Here is an 18,292-nt window from a genome sequence, read left to right as displayed (position 1 = left end):
TTCCACCACACAAAACTACAAGCACCTAATAACACACACACCCTTTACTCAAAATTTCAAAATTATCATGGCGACTCCTACACCAGCCTCGAAGTCCCCATCTGGGGAGGGGACCATAAATGTTCCCAGGTCGGACCGCCCTATTGTCGACGACCCTAAGTGTCTTGACACCCCCCACAACTTTTTCTTCATTAACTTCTGCAACATTCGCGATCTAAGATCTAATTTTCAATCTTTAGAACACCACCTCTCCTCTTCTAAACCTCATCTTCTTTTCCTTACTGAAACTCAGGTGTCTGAGGCAATTGACAGTAGCCCCTTTTCTGTTTCCTCCTACTTTCTCTCTCCTCATTTTCGATCCAGAGCTGGATGTTGCGTCTATCTGCGCAATGACTTAACCTGCTCTCGTGCCCACGCTCTTGAATCTTCCGAGTCTTCCACCATCTGGCTACGACTACAGAGTTACTCTCAAAACTAAATTTATTTGTGCTGTATACCTCTCACCTAACTCCTCTAGCTATAAGAAATTTTTTGCCCACTTAACTTCCAAAGTGGAGGACATTCTGACCCACTTCCCTTTTACAGAGATCTCCATTCTTGGAGACTTCAATGTTCACCACCAGCTTTGGCTTTCCTCTCCCTTCACTGACCATCTTGGTGAACTAGCCTTTAACTTTGCTATCCTCCACGACCTAGAGCAATTGGTGCAACACCCTACTCGTATTCTTGACTATCTTGGAGATACGCCTAACATTCTTGACCTTTTCCTGACCTCTAATCCTTCTGCTTATGCTGTCGCCCTCTCTTCTCCGTTGGGCTCCTCCGATCACAATATCATATCTGTATCTTCTGCTATCGCTCCAATCCCTCCTCAGGATCCCCTTAAGCAAAGGTGCCTCTGGCATTTTGCCTATGCTAGTTGGGGGGACCTGAGGAGGTATTTTGCTGGAATGACTACTGCTTCCGTGTCAGGGACCCGTCTTTGTATGCTGAGCGCACAACAGAGGTGATAATGTCTGGCATTGGGGCGTACATTCCTCACTCTTTTTCTCTACCTAAACCTTCCAAACCTTGGTTCAACACAGCTTGTTATCCTGCTATACATGATAGAGAGGTGGCCACAAAAGGTACTTAAGCCTTCCATCATTAGAATCTCATGCACTTTAAAATTCTGCCCGGAACAATGCCAAAAACTCCTTCGTTAACAGAAAGTGTCAAAATCTATCAAGATCTAACTTCTCTCGTGACTTCTGGCATCTAGCCAAAAATATCTCCAATAACTTTGCTTCTTCCTCTTTCTCTTCTTTATTTCAACCAGATTGCACCAATGCTATTACATCTATTTCTAAAGCTGAACTCTTCACTCAAACCTTTGCAAAAACTCTACCTTGGACGATTCTGGGCTTGTTCCTCCCTCTCCTCCATCCTCTGACTGCTTCATGTTACCTATTAAAATTCTTCGCAAAGATGTTTCCCATGCCCTCATTGGCCTAAACCCTTGGAATGTTTATGGACCTGATGGGGTCCCTCCTAATGTTCTCCGAAACTGTGCCTCCGTGCTTGCACCTTGCCTAGTGAAAGTCCTTCAGCTCTGTCTGTCAACATCTACCTTTCCTTCTTGCTGGAAGTTTGCCTACATTCAGCCTGTTCCTGAAAAGGGTGACCGTTCTAATCCCTGAAACTACTGTCCTATTGCTTTAATTTCCTGCCTATCTAAAGTTTTTGAATCTATCCTCAACAGTAAGATTCTTAAACATCTATCACTTCACAACCTTCTATCTGATCACCAGTATGGGTTCCGTCAAGGTCGCTTTACTGGTGATCTTCTGGCTTTCCTTACTGAGTCTTGGTCACCCTCTTTTAGAGATTTTTATGAAACGTTTGCTGTTGCCTTGGACATATCAAAAGCTTTTGATAGAGTCTGGCACAAAGCTTTAATTTCCAAACTATCCTTCTATCCTTCTCTCTGTAACTTCATCTTAAGTTTCCTTTCTGACCGTTCTATTGCTGCTGTGAGAGACGGTCACTTTCTTTTCCTAAATCTCTTCTAAATATTCATTAGTGATCTTCTAAACCAAACTTCTTGTCCTACACACTCCTACGCTGATGATACCACCCTGCACTTTTCCACGTCTTTTCATAGACGTCCAACCCTTAAGGAAGTAAACATTTCACGCAGGGAAGCCACAGAACGCTTGACTTCTGATCTTTCTAAAATTTTTGATTGGGGCAGAGCAAACCTGGTATTGTTCAATGCCTCAAGAGCTCAATTCCTCCATCTATCAACTTGACACAACCTTCCAGACAACTATCCCCTCTTTTTCATTGACACTCAACTGTCCCCCTCTTCTACAATGAACATCCTCGGTCTGTCCTTTACTTATAATCTGAACTGGAAACTTCACTTCTCATCTCTAGCTAAAACAGCTTCTTAGGCGTTCTGAGACATCTCCGCCAGTTTTTCTCTTCCCCCCAGCTGCTAACTCTGTACAAGGGCCTTATCCGTCCATGTATGGAGGGTGTTCACATGTCTGGGGGTGTTCCACTCATACTTCTAGACAGAGTGGAATCAAAAGCTTTTCGTCTCATCAACTCCTCTCCTCTAACTGACTGTCTTCAGCCTCTCTCTCATCGAGGCAATGTTGCATCTGTAGCTGTCTTCTACCGTTATATTCATGCTGCTCTTCTGATCTTGCTAACTGCATGCCTCCCCTCTTCCCGCAGCCTTGCTGCACAAGACTTCCTTCTTTCTCTCACCCCTATTCTGTCCACCTCTCTAACGCAAGAGTGAACCAGTATTCTCAATCATTCATCCCTTTCTCTGGTAAACTCTGGAACTCCCTGCCTGCTTCTGTATTTCCACCTTCTTATGACTTGAATTCCTTCAAGAGGGAGGTTTCAAGACTCTTATCCTTCAGTTTGTGACTACCGCTTTGGACCCTTTTATGGGACTGGCATTTCAGTGAGCATTTTTTTTTTTTTTTTTTTTTTTTGCCCTTGGCCAGTGTTCCTCCAACATAAAAAAAAATTAAAAAAATAAATAAAAGGTGGATGGGTCATCAATTCTCACTCTTCTACTTATCTTCATATTTTCTCCCTCTTTTTTTTTCCCCTCTTCTCTCAAGACTCTTCTTCCCAATCTTCATTCTTTCCTTTAAAAAAAAAAAAATGACATTCACTTTCAAAACTTTCAGAGCTATACAGATTATCAAAACTCCCTGAAAAAAATGAAAACACACTTAGCCAAGGCATTAGTTATTCAGTTTATTCAGTATCCTCCCATTACCACTCACTGCATAAGCAAAAAGCAAATATGTTTCCTTCAAACAGTTCAGAATAAGGCATTACGTTTTGCCACTAATCAAAAGAAATCCATTCACCATGACTATAGAAGAAATGCACATACATACAAAAAGCAAACCAAAAACACATATCTTCACGAACAAGCATCAAAGATTTAGCAGACAACAGAAGACATGAATCATCACATGTACATCAAACTCAGAGATCAAAGAGTGCATATATATATATATATATATATATATATATATATATATATATATATATATATATATATATATATATATATATATATATATATATATATATATATATATATATATATATATATATATATATATATATATATATATATATATATATATATATATATATATATATATATATATATATAAAACCAAAATTTACCGAGCATCCTTTCCTCAATTACACAAATACAAGAACCATCATACCATTAAATCTCAAAATAGCCAACAAACATTCCAAACTTACCGAGAGGCAGCGGTGGGAGGAGTTTCTGTGGCTGATTTCAGGTGACGCGGGGTGCAGTGCGGCACCTATTTAGTCCTAAGACCATATTGTTAGGCACCGTTCCCGATTCAGACCGCCACAGTTCCAAGGTAGAGATGGAACCCACAGACTGGAAGGTGCCAGGCCTGATGGCGGGCGTAGGGAGTGATTCTCTTGCGCCCCACCGACGGCTTTCTCCTGTTAGCTTGGTCTGCTCTAACATACGGTAACTGTTTTTTCTCCGTTACACCTTGCTGCTTGCACATCCCAGTAATGTAAATAAACACAATAAAACAAAATAATTACAATAATTAATGACTGTTTGGTTGCAGCAAATGCACCTAAATCTTCCTAATAAAAAAATAAATAAATAAAATAAAATAAATAAATAATAATAATAATAATAATAATAATAATAATAATAATAATAATAATAATAATAATAATAATAATAATAATAACAACAACAATAACAATAATAATAATAACAATAATAATAATAATAAAACAAGTAGTCTTGTTGTAGAAAAATGGTGATAGATTAGCTGGGTCGTACTTGTAAAAAAAAAATAAAATAAAATAAAATAAAATAATATATATATATATATATATATATATATATATATATATATATATATATATATATATATATATATATATATATATATATATATATATATATATATATATATATATATATATCATAAATAAAAACAGCAAGGTAGTCTACCCACCAGCTTTTGTTTCCTATTGTCCTTCACTTTTCTTATCCTTCTAAGTCTTCTTAGCTCTTTCACTGTCAAACACTGTCTAACACTGTCTAACACCTTCACCACCCTTTCTAACACACAAACAAACAAAACAAACTGCCGTCCATTCTGGTTCTGGTGTGGGTTCACTCGAGGTCTACCCAGAACTAGGGATCAGCACATGCGTGAACAGCATGCCAGATGTACGGTTTGATGCCGTCACGAGGTGAGCATCTCCCTGCTGCTCTGAGAATGAATTTGGTAGATGGTATATTCAGCTCATGGTGTCCTGGGACGGCTTGAATACTCATATACTTTATTTTCGTGTTTAATACTATTGTTTTTACATTTTATGTTATCTTCGTTGTCTCATTAAAGTCTTCTTTTGGTTTCCAGTGGACCACAGTCGATAAGGGACGAATTCTCTTGTAAACATTATACATGACGAAAGCGCAGAGGTGATGGTTTTTACGAGCGAATTCGTTCCTTATAAGGTGTGGGCTACTGGAAACCAAAGGAAGACTTTATTGAGGCAACGAATATCACATCAAATGTTACACCTAACAATTCTGTGACGTGATACCAGTGGAACACTCCGTAGGTACAAAAATGTTTGAAAATGGTATGGAAAATATGTATTAAATGTGTAGTTGTGAACAACGACGCGTTTTATCGTTTAAGTGGCATCTGTGAGTTGCGTATCAGTTGCATATCAGTGGACGGAGAAACATTGCACCGTTACCTGTCAATATATGATACAAAGATACGCAAAGGGTTCGATCCGCCATTTCCCATTACATCTAAGGAATGACACACCGTTGCACGTTAAGTCTTGTCCAGTTAAGCTAAGTGTACGTCCAGTTGCACGTTAAGTCTTGTCCGAAATGTAGTGTCTTATTATTATCTTTATTTATTTTTTTTTCAATTGAATACAATAGAAAAAAGATAGTAGATGCATCCTAGTAAATTTTATATAGAGTTCACTCACATAATGGCATTCAAGTCAGCCAACATACTTTATCCACTGTACACCTCCTTACTTCCATAGTCTTGAAACCCACTAACACCATGACTCCTCCTTTTAATGACTAAATTATAATGAATAAAGCCGAAACAAACTGCACATATGAACTCATTACTGCAGCTAAAAAGAAACTGAATGACACTGTTGCACCATGCAACGATGATACGGAATAAGTGTATACGAACATAGACTTAGAAGATAGACGTGTGTGGTACTGGCCCGACTTCTCTGAATCCTTTCTTCCCCAATCCCACCTGTCACGCTCTCGACCAAGGCGCTACTGCCTCAGACACACAAGCACCCACTCACCCACCCACCCAAACACTGGCTATTTTCTTGACATCTCTTTTGGGATTGGCATCTCGGTGGGATTTATTTTCTTCTTTTCTTTTCGTTTCACTTGGCCAGCGATCCTCTTATATATATATATATATATATATATATATATATATATATATATATATATATATATATATATATATATATATATATATATATATATATATATATATATATATATATATATATATATATATATATATATATATATATATATATATATATATATATATATATATTTTTTTTTTTTTTTTTTTTTTTTTTTTTTTTTTTTTTTTTAAAGGTAGGAGGGACACAGGCTAAAGGCAACAAAAATCCAATAACAAAACAAAATCCCACTGAGATGCCAGTCCCAAAAAAGGGCCCAAAGCGATAGTAAAATTTTGAAGGATAAGTGTACTTTTTTTTTTTTTTTTTATGTAGGAAGGATATATACTGGCCAAGGGCAACAAAAATCTAAAAAAAAAAAAAATGCCCCCTGAAATGCCAGTCCCATAAAAGGGTCAAGGCAGTGGTCAAAAATTGGTGGATAAGTGTCTTGAAACCTCCCTCTTGAAGGAATTCAAGTCATAGGAAGGTGGAAATACATAAGCAGGCAGGGAGTTCCAGAGTTTACCAGAAAAAGGGATGAATGATTGAGAATACTGGTTAACTCTTGCGTTAGAGAGGAGGACAGAATAGGGATGAGAGAAAGAAGAAAGTTTTGTGCAGCGAGGCCGCGGAAGGAAGGGAGGCTTGCAGTTAGCAAGATCAGAAGAGCAGTTAGCATGAAAATAGCGGTAGAAGACAGCTAGATATGCAACATTGCGGCGGTGAGAGAGAGGCTGAAGACAGTCAGTTAGAGGAGAGGAGTTGATGAGACGAAAAGCTTTTCATTCCACCCTGTCTAGAAGAGCAGTATGAGTGGAACCCCCCCAGACATGTGAAGCATACTCCATACATGGACGGATAAGGCCCTTGTACAGAGTTAGCAGCTGGGGGGGTGAGAAAAACTGGCGGAGACGTCTCAGAACACCTAACTTCATAGAAGCTGTTTTAGCTAGAGATGAGATGTGAAGTTTCCGGTTCAGATTATAAGTAAAGGACAGACCGAGGATGTTCAGTGTAGAAGAGGGGGACAGTTGAGTGTCATTGAAGAAGAGGGGATAGTTGTCTGGAAGGTTGTGTCGAGTTGATAGATGGAGGAATTGAGTTTTTGAGGCATTGAACAATACCAAGTTTGCTCTGCCCCAATCAGAAATTTTAGAAAGATCAGAAGTCAGGCGTTCTGTGGCTTCCCTGCGTGATATGTTTATCTCCTGAAGGGTTGGACGTATATGAAAAGACGTGGAAAAGTGCAGGGTGGTATCATCAGCGTAGGAGTGGATAGGACAAGAAGTTTGGTTTAGGAGATCATTAATGAATAAGAAGAAGAGAGTGGGTGACAGGACAGAACCCCGAGGAACACCACTGTTAATAGATTTAGGAGATGAACAGTGACCGTCTACCACAGCAGCAATAGAACGGTCAGAAAGGAAACTTGAGATGAAGTTACAGAGAGAAGGATAGAAACCGTAGGAGGGTAGTTTGGAAATCAAAGCTTTGTGCCAGACTCTATGAAAGGCTTTTCATATGTCCAAGGCAACAGCAAAAGTTTCACCAATATATCTAAAAGAGGATGACCAAGACTCAGTAAGGAAAGCCAGAAGATCACCAGTAGAGTGGCCTTGACGGAACCCAAACTGGCGATCAGATAGAAGGTTGTGAAGTGATAGATGTTTAAGAATCTTCCTGTTGAGGATAGATTCAAAAACTTTAGATAAGCAGGAAATTAAAGCAATAGGAAGGTAGTTTGAGGGATTAGAGCGGTCACCCTTTTTAGGATCAGGTTGAATGTAGGCAAACTTCCAGCAAGAAGGAAAGGTAGATGTTGACAGACAGAGCTGAAAGAGTTTGACTAGGCAAGGTGCAAGCACGGAGGCACAGTTTCGGAGAACAATAGGAGGGACCCCATCAGGTCCATAAGCCTTCCGAGGTTTCAGGCCAGCGAGGGCATGGAAAATATGATTGCGAAGAATTTTAATAGGTGGCATGAAGTAGTCAGAGGGTGGAGGAGAGGGAGGAACAAGCCCAGAATCGTCCAAGGTAGAGTTTTTAGCAAAGATTTGAGCAAAGAGTTCAGCTTTAGAAATAGATGTGATAGGAGTAGTGCCATCTGGTTGAAGTAGAGGAGGGAAAGAAGAAGAAGCAAAGTTATTGGAGATATTTTTGGCTAGATGCCAGAAATCACAAGAGGAGTTAGATCTTGAAAGGTATTGACATTTTCTGTTAATGAAGGAGTTTTTGGCTAGTTGGAGAACAGACTTGGCATGGTTCCGGGCAGAAGTATAAAGTGCATGAGATTCTGGTGATGGAAGGCTTAGGTACCTTTTGTGGGCCACCTCTCTATCATGTATAGCACGAGAACAAGCTGTGTTAAACCAAGGTTTAGAAGGTTTAGGACGAGAAAAAGAGTGAGGAATGTATGCCTCCATGCCAGACACTATCACCTCTGTTATGCGCTCAGCACACAAAGACGGGTCTCTGACATGGAAGCACTCGGAGAGTGGGTGACAGGACAGAACCGTGAGGAACACCACTGTTAATATTTAGGAGAACAGTGACCGTCTACCACAGAAGCAATAGAACGGTCTCTATCAATTTTTTTTTTTTTTTAAATCCAAGGCAACAGTAAAAGTTTCACCAAAATCTCTAGAAGAGGATAACCAAGACTCAGCAAGGAAAGCCAGAAGATCACCAGTATAGCAGCCTTGACGGAACCCATACTGGTGATCAGATAGAAGGTTGTGAAGTGATAGATGTTTAAGAATCTTCCTGTTGAGGATAGATTCAAAAACTTTAGATAGGCAGGAAATTAAAGCAATAGGACGGTAGTTTGAGGAATTAGAACGGTCACCCTTTTCAGGAACAGGCTGAATGGAGGCAAATTTTCAGCAAGAAGGAAAGGTAGATATTGACAGACAGAGTTGAAAGAGTTTGACTATGCAAGGTGTAAGCACGAAGGCACAGTTTTGGAGAACAATAGGAGGGACCCCATCAGGTCCATAAGCCTTCCGAGGGTTTAGGCCAGCGAGGGCATGGAATACATCATTACGAAAAATTTTAATAGATAGCATAAAGTAGCCAGAAGTTGGAGGAAAGGGACGAACAAGCTCAGAATCGTCCAAGGTAGAGTTTTTTGCAAAGATTTGAGCGAAGAGTTCAGCTTTAGAAAGAGATGTGATAGCAGTAGTGCCATCTGGTTGAAATAAAGAAGGAAAAGAAGAAGTATAGTAATTGGAAATGTTTTCGGGTAGATACCAGAAGTAACAAGAGTAGTTAGATCTTGAAAGATTTTGACACTTTCTATTAATGAAGGAGTTTTTGGCTAGTTGGAGAATAGACTTGGCATGGTTCCGGGCAGAAATATAAAGTGCAAGAGATTCTTGTGGACCACCACTCTATCATGTATAGTACAAGAACAAGGTGTGTTAAATCAAGATTTGGAAGGTTTAGATCGACAAAAAGAGTGAGGAATGTACACTTCCATGCCAGACACTATCACCTCTTTTATGCGCTCAGAACTCAAAGATGGGTCTCTGACACAGAAGCAGTAGTCATTCCAAGGAAAATCAGCAAAATATCTCCTCAGGTCACCCCAACTAGCAGAGGCAAAACGTCAGAGGCACCTTCGCTTAAGGGAATCTTGAGGAGGGATTGAAGCGATAGGACAAGATACACATATGAGATCGTGGTCGGAGGAGCCCAACGGAAAAGAGAGGGTGACAGCATAAGCAGAAGGATTAGAACTCAGAAAAAGATGAAGAATGTTGAGCGTATCTCCAAGATGTTCAGGAATATGAGTAGGGTGTTGCACCATTTGCTCCAGGTCGTGGAGGATAGCAAAGTTGAAGGCTAGTTCACCAAGACGGTCAGTGAATGGAGAGGAAAATCAAAGCTGGTGGTGAACATTGAAGTCTCCAGGAATGGAGATCTCCGCTAAAGGGTAGAGAGTCAGAATGTGCTTCACTTTGGAAGTTAAGTAGTCAAATAATTTCTTATAGTCAGAGGAGTTAGGTGAGAGGTATACAGCACTGATAAATTTAGTATGAGAGTGACTCTGTAGTCGTAGCCAGATGGAAAAGGTTCAGGGGGGTGTCAAGACACTTAGGATCGTTATCAGAAGAGCAGTCCGACCTGGGGACATTTGTGATCCCCTCCCCAGATGGGACCTCCGAGGCTGGTGTAGGAGTCACCATGATAATTTTGGATTTTTGAGTGAAGGGTGTGTGTGTGTGTGTGTGTAATTAGGTGCTTGTAGTTTTATATGGAGGAAGAGGGTTGTCTTTAGAAGGCAGGCCGTGACTGCCCCTTGTGTTGTGAGACACAAAGGGAAACGTTCAGTGAAGTCACAGCTTGGTTTAATGATAAGTTCACAGCATCCCTTGATACAGTGTTTTAGATCTCAATGGAAGCAATTTTCGTTTCAGCAGTTGCTTGTATATATATATATATATATATATATATATATATATATATATATATATATATATATATATATATATATATATATATATATATATATATATATATATATATGTAAGATTCCATACACACACTGAAACACATCGCTAGAGCTACCAGTGAATACCGCTCTCGCTGACAAGCAAAACTTCATGAGAACTGTGACAACAGTATCATATTATTGTATTATACTATATATCTGTCCCTGCAATATTATTAGCACCCTTTCCCTTCGGCAGGATGATACGCCCCCAGAGCACCTGCACGAGGAGCTGCTCACAACAATCAGTCGTGGGGACGACGTGCAAGCGGTGTCCAGCCTCCTGTGTAAGGGCGCCCCTATGGAGCCCCTGGGTGGTCGCTCCGCCCTCAGACTGGCAGTCACCAATGACCGTGCCCGCACCGTCAGCCTGCTGCTGGCGAGGGGAGCATCATTGTCTGCTAGCCTGCTGCAGGAGGCTTGGCAGAGTCCCAGTGTAACCACTACGGTGCTGGCCACCCTCACTACCGTGAGTACTCTCCCTTGCCTCTATCCTAACACTGCTACGGTGTAGAGATGAGAAGGAACATCTGCACTACGTTCGTCTTAGCTGTAGTTTCTTTGTTTTTTCTTCCGACATTAGAGAACATTAAACAGAATATAATAATTTCACGTAAGGTTATTCTATTTTTGAATATTGAGTAATCAAGTAGATCTCAGAATTCAATATCTTCAATTTTTTTTTTTTTTTTCAGTAAAAGCCTAAACCTAATATTCTGGAATAATCTGGAAAAATGTATTTTTTTGTATTCTTGGAGGAGCTACGTAAAACCTGTGTCCTAGGTGCACTGGAGGAGGCAGCCTGCTGAGAATATAGGTTAAATCTTGCATTAGAGAGGTGGACAGAATAGGGTAAGAGAAAGAAGAAAGTTTTGTGCAGCGAGGCCGCGGGAGGAAGGGAGGCATGCAGTTAGCAAGATCAGAAGAGTAGTTAGCATGAAAAAAGTGGTAGAAGATAGCAAGATCCAACATTGCGGTGAAGTAAGCTGAAAGTAGTTAGTTAGAGGCAAGTAGTTGATGAGAGGAAAAGCTTTTAATTCCACTCTGTCTAAAAGAGTGATATAAACGAAACGGAAGCATACTCCTTACATGAACGGTTAAGGTCTCTGTACAGAGTTGAAAATTGGTGGAGTAAAAAAAATAAATTAAAAATAAATAAATAAATAAACTGGCGGAGACGACTTTGAACGCATAACTTAATAGAAGTTGTTTTAACTAGAAATGACATGTCGAGTTTCCAGTTTCGATTGTAAAAGGACAGACCAAAAATGTTCGTTGTAGAAGAGGGGAACAATTAAATGTCATTGAAGAAGAGGGGCAAGTTATATGGAAGGTTGTGTCAAGTTTATAGATATAGGAATTGAAGTTCTGAGGCATTAAAAAAAAAAAAAGTTTGCCTTGACGATACCATAAAGACAAGGACAAGAAGTTCAGCTTAGATCATTAATGAATAATAGAAAGAGAGTTGGTGACAGGAAAGAGCCCTGAAGAACACCACTGTTAATTGACTTATGAGAAGAACAGTGACCTTCTACCACGACAGCAATAGAATGGTCAGAAAGGAAATATGAGATGCAATTACAGAGAAAAAGATACAAGCCACAAGAAAATAGTTTGGAAATCAAAGCTTTGTGCCAGACTTTAGCAAAAACTTTTGATATGTCTAAGGCAATAGCGAAAGTTTCAACACAATCCCTAAAAGAGGATGACCAAGACTCAGTAAGGAGAGCCAGATCACCAGTAAAGCGGCCTCGTCGTAACCAGTACTAACAAAAAGATATATAAGATAGGAATTTTCCTGTTGAGGATAAATTCAAATACTTTCGAGAAGCAGGAAGTTAAAGCAATAGGACGATCTTTGGGGGATTAGGACGGTCATCCTTATTAGGAACAGGTTGAATGTAGGAAAACTTTAAGCAAGAAGGAAAGGTAGATAGAAGTTGATAGACTGAGTTGGAAGAGTTTGAATAAGTAAGGTTCAAGCACATAGGCATAGTTTCAGAGAAGTATAGGAGGGACCCCATCTGATCTATAAGCCATCCGAGTTTAAGGCCAGCGAGGGCATAGAAAACATAACTGCGAAAGAAAAAAGAAAGAAAGAAAGAAAAATCTGGTCCATTTAAAAAAAGAAAAAAATGATAATAAATAATCACTCTATGGTGATGGTGTGATAAAGCGCCACCTGCCGAGAACTTTCCAGGTTAGTGTGCCTCATCCTTCTTTTTTGTTTGTTTTTTTGTTCATCTTGTTTACTGCATGCTTGGCTCTTTCCTGATCCAGCTACTGCAGAGATTCTTGCAAGTAACAAGGAGATACATGATGGTGTTTCCACTAGTATATCCAAAGTTAAGTTCAAGTGCTGTGTGTTGCACCATGATACTAACGATAGAGAGGCAATGAATCTTGACTTTCTGGCATCTGATCCATACTTTTGAACGTAAAGATTCATTTTGGTTCTGGGTAGCTCCTTTCAAGTATCTTTTGAGAAGACTTGGATTGCCAAGATCTCTGTACAATTCTACGACACTCTTAAAAGGAAGAAGCCTCTGGGTTGCTTTCATTACTGTTTTCAGGGTCTTGGCCTCTATCCTGCTACGTGAGCCTTCTTGATGTTGGGAAATCGCTTTTGAATTGTATTTCTCTCGGACGTCATTTGTAAAATATGGTTTTTTTTTTCCTATAGTGCATAGAAAAATCTCCCCCAACAGTCTATATCTGGATGAAGCCTGACGCGCCAGATGCGGCAGAGCGGCGAGCCACTTGTCTCGTGATGACAAGTGACAAATTTTACAGGAAAAAAAAAATCTAACGCGAGTTTTACATGCGTATTAGCTCTGAGTCATACCACGTGTGTCGGCGCGTGCGCCAGGCTATGATGCAACGGCGTGGGGCGTCTAAGAGGAGGCTCACCCTCTGATATAATCGAAATATATATTTTAAATAAATTAATTAACTAAATAATTAATTAATTAAAATAAAAAAAAGATAAAAACTAAGATCTCAGCGGACTTGAAGCGTACAGGAGGAGGTACTAGACACCTGCCGAAACAATAATTACTCCCAGTGAGGTCTAAAGCACTGTTCAAGCGGTGCTGTGAACTTATCATTAAACCCAGCTGTGACCTCACTGAACGTTTCCCTTTGTGTCTCACAACACAAAGGGGCAGTCACAGCCAGGCCTCTAAAGACAACTCTCTTCCTCCACACAAAACTACAAGCACCTAAACACACACACACCCTTCACTCAAAAAAAATTAAAATCATCATGGCGACTCCTACACCAGCCTCGGTGTCCCCATCTGGGGAGGAGACCATAAATGTCCCCAGGTAGGACTGCCTTTCTGTCGACGACCCTAAGTGTCTTGACAACCCCCTCAACTTTTTGTTCATTAACTTATGCAACATTCGCGGTCTAAGATCTAATTTTCAATCTGTAGAACACCACCTTTCCTCTTTTAAACCTCATATTCTTTTCCTCAATGAAACTCAGGTGTCTGAGGCAACTGACAGTAGCCCCTTTTCTGTTCTCTCCTACTTTCTCTATCCTCACTTTCGATCCAAAGCTGGATGCTGCGTTTATGTGCGCAATGACTTAACCTGCTCTCGTGCCCACGCTCTTGAATCTTCTGAGTTTTCCACCATCTGGTTACGACTACAGAGTCACTCTCAAATTAAATTTATCTGTGCTGTATACCTCTCACCTAACTCCTCTGACTATAAAAAAATTCTTTGACTACTTAACTTCCAAAGTGGAGCACATTCTGACCCTCTTCTCTTTTGCAGAGATCTCCATTCTTGGAGACTTCAATGTTCACCACCAGCTTCGGCTTTCCTCTCCCTTCGCTGACCATCCTGGTGAACTAGCCTACAACTTTGTTATCCTCCATGACCTAGAGCAATTGGTGCAACACCCTACTCGTATTCCTGACGGTCTTGAAGATACGCCCAACATTCTTGACCTTTCCCTGACCTCTAATCCTTCTGCTTATGCTGTCACCCTTCCTTCTCCGTTGGGCTCCTCCGATCACAATTTCATATCTGCATCTTGTCCTATCGCTCCAATCCCTCCTCAGGATCCCTCTAAGTAAAGGTGTCTCTGGCGTTTTGCCTCTGCTTGATGGGGGGAGACCTGAGGAGATATTTTGCTGATTTTCCTTCGAATGACTACTGCTTCCGTGTCAGAGACCCGTCTTTGTGTACTGAGCGCATAACAGAGATGGTAGTGTCTGGCATGAAGGCGTACATTCCTCACTCTTTTTCTCGTCCTAAACCTTCTAAACCTTGGTTTAACACAGCTTGTTCTCGTGCTATACATGATAGAGAGGTGGCCCACAAAAGGTACTTAAGCCTTCCATCACCAGAATCTCATGCACTTTATATTTCTGCCCGAAACCATGCCAAGTCTGTTCTCCAACTAGCCAAAAACTCCTTCATTAAAAGAAAGTGTCAATACCTTTCAAGATCTAACTCCCCTCGTGACTTCTGGCATCTAGCCAAAAATATCTCCAATAACTTTGCTTCTTCTTCTTTCCCTCCTCTATTTCAACCAGATGGCACCACTACTATCACATCTATTTCTAAAGCTGAACTCTTCGCTCAAACCTTTGCAAAAAAACTCTACCTTGGACGATTCTGGGCTTGTTCCTCCCTCTTCTCCACCCTCTGACTATTTCATGCAACCTACTAAAATTCTTCGTAATTATGTTTTCCATGCCCTCACTGGCCTAAACCCTCGGAAGGCTTATGGACCTGATGGGGTCCCTCCTATTGTTCTACGAAACTGTGCCTCCGTGCTTGCACCTTGCCTAGTCAAACTCTTTCAGCTCTGTCTGTCAACATCTACTTTTCATTCTTGCTGGAAGTTTGCCTACATTCAACCTGATCCAAAAAAGGGTGACCGTCCAAATCCCTGAAACTCCCATCCTATTCCTTTAATTTCCTGCCTATCTAAAGTTTTTGAATCTATCCTCAACAGGAAGATTCTTAAACATCTATCACTTCACAACCTTCTTTCTGATCGCCAGTACGGGTTCCGTCAGGGCCGCTCTACTGGTGATCTTCTGGCTTTCCTTATTGAGTCTTGGTCATCCTCTTTTAGATATATTGGTGAAACTTTTGCTGTTGCTTTGGACATATCAAAAGCTTTTGATAGAGTCTGGCACAAAACTTTGATTTCCAAACTACCCTCCTACGGCTTCTATCCTTCTCTCTGTAACTTCATCATAAATTTCCTTTCTGACTGTCCTATTGCTGCTGTGGTAGACGGTCACTGTTCTTCTCCTAGATCTACTAACAGTGGTGTTCCTGAGGGTTCTGTCCTGTTACCCACTCTCTTCTTCTTATTCATTAATGATCTTCTAAACCAATCTTCTTGTCCTATCCACTCCTACGCTGATGATACCACCCTGCACTTTTCCACGTCTTTTCATAGACGTCCAACTCTTCAGGAGGTAAACATTTCACACAGGGAAGCCACAGAACGCTTGACTTCTGATCTTTCTAAAATTTCTGATTGGGGCAGAGCAAACTTGGTATTGTTCAATGCCTCAAAAACTCAATTCCTCCATCTATCAACTCGACACAACCTTCCAGACAACTATCCCCTCTTCTTCAGTGACACTCAACTGTCCCCCTCTTCTACACTGAACATCCTCGGTCTGTCCTTTACTTATAATCTGAACTGGAAACTTCGCATCTCATCTCTAGCTAAATCAGCTTCTATGAAGTTAGGTGTTCTGAGACGTCTCCGCCAAGTTTTATTACCCCCCCAGCTACTAACTCTGTACAAGGGCCTTATCAGTCCATGTATGGGGTATGCTTCACATGTCTGAGGGGGTTTCCACTCATACTGCTCTTCTAGACAGGGTGGAATCAAAAGCTTTTCGTCTCATCAATTCCTCTCCTTTAACTGACTGTCTTCAGCCTCTCTCTCACCGCCGCAATGTTGCAACTCTAGCTGTCTTCTACCGCTATCTTCATGCTAACTACTCTTCTGATCTTGGTAACTGCATGCCTCCCCTCCTCCCGCGGCCTCGCTGCACAAGACTTTCTTCTTTCTTTTACCCCTATTCTCTCTACCTCTCTAGCGCAAGAGTTAACCAGTATTCTCAGTCATTCATCCCTTTCTCTGGTAAACTCTGGAACTCCCTGCCTGCTTATGTATTTCCACCTTCCTATGACTTGAATTCCTTCAAGAGGGAGGTTTCAAGACACTTATTCATTAATTCTTGACCACTGCTTTGACCCTTTTGTGGGGCTGGGATTTCAGTGGGCATTTTTTTTTTTATTGGATTTTTGTTGCCCTTGGCCAGTGTCCTTCCTACATAAAAAAAAAAAAATACTAAAGAAGAAGAACAGAAAAGGAGGCGCCGCTGAATAGGAGTGGAGGGGCAACGCTGGTTCAAGGACGTAAACCCTGAGAGATTTTACTGTTTTGCTCTTTCACCATGTTATACTGGGGCTTAAGAATTCGTGTCAGTACAACTTTAAGACCGCTTAAGAGATAAGTACAAGTATAAGCGGAAGGCTGAGACCAATTTTGAGAATCTTTGCTAAAGCGGCCCCTTGCTTCAGATTCCACGGCGTATGCAGTTCCCAGCCAGTCCACCTCTGAGAGACATAGAGAAGAGAAGATTGTGCTTCGTGGTGTAGAAAGCCCGTTCCATTACATTAAGTCCACGAATAAGCAAACAAGCTTGTCGCATGCTATCCAGCAGTCATCTTAATAAGTTTATGAATAAAGACGTATATAACCCGAGGAGAGAGGGGGAAAGGAAAAAAAAATGTGCATGAGAGAGAGAGAGAGAGAGAGAGAGAGAGAGAGAGAGAGAGAGAGAGAGAGAGAGAGAGAGAAAGAGAGAATCTCATTTAGACCCAAATCTGGGAACAAAAGGTATCTGGGCGTGCTTGGGATGTTGCTACCAGTAGATATCGTACTGCATCACTCCGGAGCTCCCGCCTTCCAGCCACTAGGCAAACCTGCTTTAAGCTTTGCAACAATCATCGTAGTAAATTATATGAATAATGGGATATATATATATATAGAGAGAGAGAGAGAGAGAGAGAGAGAGAGAGAGAGAGAGAGAGAGAACCTTCGTAATGATGTTTTCCATGCTCTCGCTGCCCTAAACCCTCGCAAGGCTTATGGATCTGATGGGGTCACTCCTATTGTTCTCCGAAACTATGCCTCCATGCTTGCACCTTGCCTAGTCAAACTCTTTCATCTCTGTCTGTCAACATCTATCAACATCTATCTCTCCTTCTTGCTGGAAGTTTGCCTACATTCAGCCTGTTCCAAAAAAAAAGTGACCGTTCTAATCTCTCAAAGTACCGTCCTATTGCTTTAATTTCCTACCTATCTAAAGTTTTTTAATCTATCTTTAACAGGAAGATTCTTAAACATCTATCACTGCACAACCTTCTATCTGGTCGCCATTATGGGTTCCATCAAGGCCGCTCTACTGGTGATCTTCTGGCTTTCCTTACTGAGTCTTGGTCATCCTCTCCTAGAGATTTTGGTGAAACTTTTGCTGTTGCCTTGGACATATCAAAAGCTTTTGATAGGGTCTGGCACAAAACTTTGATTTTAAAATTACCCTCCTACGGCTTCTATCCTTCTATCCCTGTAACTTCATCTCAAGTTTCCTTTCTGACCGTTCTGTTGCTGCTGTGGGAGACGGTCACTGTTCTTCTCCTAAATCTATTAACAGTGGTGTTCTTCAGGGTACTGTCCTGTCACCCACTCTCTTCTTATTATTCATTAATGATCTTCTAAAGCAAACTTCTTGT

At 40.8% G+C, this 18,292-nt stretch overlaps 1 protein-coding gene across 7 annotated transcripts in view; it reads left to right on the top strand.

The window, feature by feature from the left end:
- Nucleotides 1-18,292, top strand: part of LOC135097467 (uncharacterized) — a 192,307-nt gene that overhangs the window by 129,592 nt on the left and 44,423 nt on the right. For all 7 annotated transcript variants that reach the window (XM_063999409.1, XM_063999410.1, XM_063999412.1 and 4 more), the window contains one exon: nt 10,704-10,973. In XM_063999409.1, the coding sequence (XP_063855479.1) occupies nt 10,704-10,973 (270 nt within the window). The remainder of the gene's footprint in view (nt 1-10,703; nt 10,974-18,292) is intronic.

Source organism: Scylla paramamosain, unplaced genomic scaffold (genome assembly GCF_035594125.1).
Source record: "Scylla paramamosain isolate STU-SP2022 unplaced genomic scaffold, ASM3559412v1 Contig21, whole genome shotgun sequence".
NCBI classification, from domain to species: Eukaryota; Metazoa; Arthropoda; class Malacostraca; order Decapoda; family Portunidae; genus Scylla; species Scylla paramamosain.
This window is presented reverse-complemented; position numbering and strand designations above follow the sequence as displayed.